Source organism: Lupinus angustifolius, chromosome LG09, assembly GCF_001865875.1.
Source record: "Lupinus angustifolius cultivar Tanjil chromosome LG09, LupAngTanjil_v1.0, whole genome shotgun sequence".
NCBI classification, from domain to species: domain Eukaryota; kingdom Viridiplantae; phylum Streptophyta; class Magnoliopsida; order Fabales; family Fabaceae; genus Lupinus; species Lupinus angustifolius.
In genome coordinates this window covers 3,359,961-3,363,479 of record NC_032017.1, presented here as the reverse complement: position 1 = coordinate 3,363,479, position 3,519 = coordinate 3,359,961, and the positions used below count along the sequence as shown (strand labels likewise).

Sequence of the window (3,519 nt, the reverse complement as noted above, 5' to 3'; positions counted from 1 at the left end):
AGCAATCATGTTTCACATCTTCTATGATTCTTATGCTTATTGGTTCCATTACTTTGATATGAAGAATATTACTTAATGCTAGAACAATAAGAAATTATTATCCTCTTTGCTTTTGCCTTTGTAGGAAATTTGACTGCTCTGTTCATTTTACTTTTTACATGATAAACACTTCATGGAATCTATGATCTTCTATGCAGTCTTCTACTTTGTAACAAATGAGCTAATAAAATGTTTGAATATACTATTCAGGTTTTCTGCTTCTGCTGTTCTTACCATCTTGAGAAAAAGGGATGGGTCCAAAGTGTTGTTTTAGGATAATGTTCAAACTGAAGAAACCAAAGAGAGATAAATCCAAACAAGAAAAGGTTATCTCTTCTCTTTTCAGTCCTTGTATTTTCAAGTTTACAAACAAGTAAATGATATAAAAAGTTCATCAACAAGGTGTTGGTACGCTAGATTCCCAGGATAACCAAAATGTAAGAGTTTGATTTTTGGGAGCGACATTTGTTGGGAGGGACATTCACGCACTCCAAAAAAGATTAGTTTCTTACCTAAAGGGTGAGGGGATACCCTTGATAGTACCAAAAAGTGATGTAAAAAGTTCAGGAGAAATCTAGAGTTTGGTAATTTGATATGCAATTTGATTACAAGCCAAACACACTTTATGTTATATAACATGACTTGGTTTATCTACTACTGATGTATGTCCTTTTACAATTCTTTGAATAGGCACAATCTAATGCTGAATCCTCCAATTGGAGGCAAAGCACTCATGAAGACTCAAGTAGGATTCGCAATGAAGGCGTAATGATAGACCAGGCAATTCCCTCCAGGGTGGTTAACGAAATTGCTGCTACTCGGATTCAAGATGCATTTCGTTCATTTATGGTACAATATATGTCTTGTGTTGCAAGCAATTTGTTCAAATAAGTGTTTGTCACCATTGCCATAGTATTTATGAATGTAATGTTGCATATCATGTTGCATTTCATAGGGAGTAAACATAAAGATTTTAGTGATTTGTTACAGAAAGCAAGTAGCTAGAATCAAAAGTCAAAAATTCATAATCTATCTCACTGATGTGCCATTTGTTTCGACATTTCAATCCTATATTCCAATTTATTCTCAATCTTCATGATGATGGTGATTAAATTTTCAAGGTCAGGAGGTTTTTCATTGTCTACATGCTCTACCGAAGTGATCTATTATCAATCTTTTCTTAAAGTGATTGATGTCAATCTTTTTGAACATACATTTTTATTTTTCTATAAGCACTTCGGGACCTACATTACATTGTTAAACAAGACGCAATGGAAAGGTTGCTACTTGTTGACCAAGAGGTCACATGTTCAAATTTTCAAAATAACCTTTCCTTTTGTGGGGTAAGACTGCATACATCTACCTTCCCTAGACCCCACTAGGTGGAAGCCTCGTCCGTTCATTTTGTTCTTTACCTTGGAACATATACATCTTATAAGCAACTTCTCACACTGATATGGTGACATCTGTGAACTTACCCTGATCTCTACCTATATAGGCAAGAAGAACAACACAGCATCTGAGGGGAGAAGACAACTTTGAAGCTTTAATTGAAGACCACATGTCCAGAGAGCAAACAGAAACTACACTTACATATATACATTCATGGAGCAGAATACAAGAACAAATTAAAGCTCGAAGGCTATGCATGATAACCGAAACAAGGATTAAGCGAAAGAATTTGGAAAATCAGTTAAAACATGATGCCAAAGTTAATGAACTTGAGGTATTGTTACTATCATCTGCATGGTATGCTTGATTTTAACTGTTTTTGAAGTGTTATCACCATTTTAGTTGTCATTTTCTCTTTTGGTTATTGCAATGTAAGATTGCCTTTACTATGCTTTCAGTATCAATAAAAAATGTCTCTTTGGTAAATGTATGTCAGGTGGAATGGTGCAATGGCTCTGAAACCATGGAAGAGATACTCTCAAGGCTACAGCAGCGAGAAGAAGCAGCGATTAAACGAGAACGAGCTATGGCATATGCCTTCTCTCATCAGGTAAAAAATTTGCTCAACTACAACAAGAAATGTCCTTTCGCACATAGTAGGGTCTACTACATGATTTTAACAATGTCATCATATTCGCCCGAAAACTAATTCTTCAACGAGACCATTTAGAATCAAGTCTATTTAACGATAAACTTAGATTTTCTTGGTCTTTCCTTACCTTGTAATATTGCGCTATCTTGAGCCATTCTTTACCAAAAATCGAAATAAATTTGACCATTTATCTGAGTATGATATTGCAGTGGAGGCCAAATTGTAGCCAATATTTTGGTCAGGCGGCTTATAGCCTTGATAAAGAAATCTGGGGTTGGAGCTGGACGGAGCGCTGGGTCGCAGCACGTCCTTGGGAAGTCCGCGTTCGTGCTCAGACACCGAAAAAGAAGCTCAATGGCCAGCAGCAGAATACCAAGTTAGATAAGACAAACCATAATGAAAACAAAGTGACCTTGGCTAAATGTCCTATGTCAAATGGGAAAGAGACAGGGAAAAGAAAGGAAAACAACACTCCAAAGTTGTCTATAAACAATCAACCCAAATAGCCATTGAAATATTGAATACAAACAATGAGCTTTAAGAGTTTGTTCTAAGACTTCAGCTTTATTTTCCATATCTGGCTATGTGAGAATCTATCATTTGGTGTGTATATTACATTAGGAGACTTGTTTTTTGTTTTTAATTGGTCATATATGATCATGTGTTCCCAAGTATTTGATGGTCAAAACTTGAGAATTGTCCAACTATTTCAACACTGATTCAGATATTCATAATCAGTGATTATAGATGTTCCATTTGCAAGATATGCTATTCATAAATATTTATGTACATAACCTCATATCTTCACAGTTTTTACCATTTAGGTTCCAGAAGGTAAGATGAGGTTCCACACCAATGGCAGAAACTATTAAGTCATAAGCTGAAGCTTTTTTTTTATCACTAGTGAGGGCATATGATTTGATATGCACTTTATGTAAAAATCATGTCAAATCATTTTATCACTTATGCATATCTTGCAAGTTTGTTTCAAGTGTATGAAAAAGTTTTTACTCTTGGTTACACATTCCAATTACCATCCCTTCAACAATTCTCGAGGTCTTCAATCTTCATGATTCTCTTGGAAGAGGTAGAGGCACACAAGTTTGGAGAATGTTGTGGTTTGCAGTTGTTTGGTCAGTTTAGGTTATGAGAAATGAAGTGATTTTCTTGGAAAAAGAGCCTAGTTATATTCACGTTTTTGGTTTAATCTAAACTAGATATTGGATTTGGTTCACCTCTTTTGTAAATAAAAATTCTTTAACTTTTGCAGATTGGTGTATGGATTTAAAACCCTATATTTCTTTCGCTAATAATAAGATCACTTGTTCATCTTTTCTTTATATTGGGTGGGCGCCCCTTGTGCTCAACTTAATACATTCTTTTTTTATCAAAAAAATATATTGTGTAGCTACCAAAAGTTTAATTTCTATTTTTAT

At 34.8% G+C, this 3,519-nt stretch overlaps 1 protein-coding gene across 1 annotated transcript; it reads left to right on the top strand.

Moving 5' to 3' along the window:
• Positions 250 to 2,829, top strand: LOC109355940 (protein IQ-DOMAIN 1-like). The gene is made up of 5 exons (XM_019599231.1): positions 250 to 365; positions 730 to 888; positions 1,538 to 1,765; positions 1,928 to 2,041; positions 2,293 to 2,829. The coding sequence occupies exons 1-5, from the start codon at positions 291 to 293 to the stop codon at positions 2,587 to 2,589; spliced, it is 873 nt and encodes a 290-aa protein (XP_019454776.1). The 5' UTR covers positions 250 to 290; the 3' UTR covers positions 2,590 to 2,829.

Excerpts from the sequence above, each read along its gene's own strand:
- LOC109355940 (XM_019599231.1), top strand. The coding sequence starts at position 291 with ATGGGTCCAAAGTGTTGTTTTAGGATAATGTTCAAACTGAAGAAACCA. Across the intron at positions 366-729 it reads ATAAATCCAAACAAGAAAAG|GCACAATCTAATGCTGAATC; the intron begins GTTATCTCTTCT and ends TTCTTTGAATAG. Across the intron at positions 2,042-2,292 it reads CATATGCCTTCTCTCATCAG|TGGAGGCCAAATTGTAGCCA; the intron begins GTAAAAAATTTG and ends ATGATATTGCAG.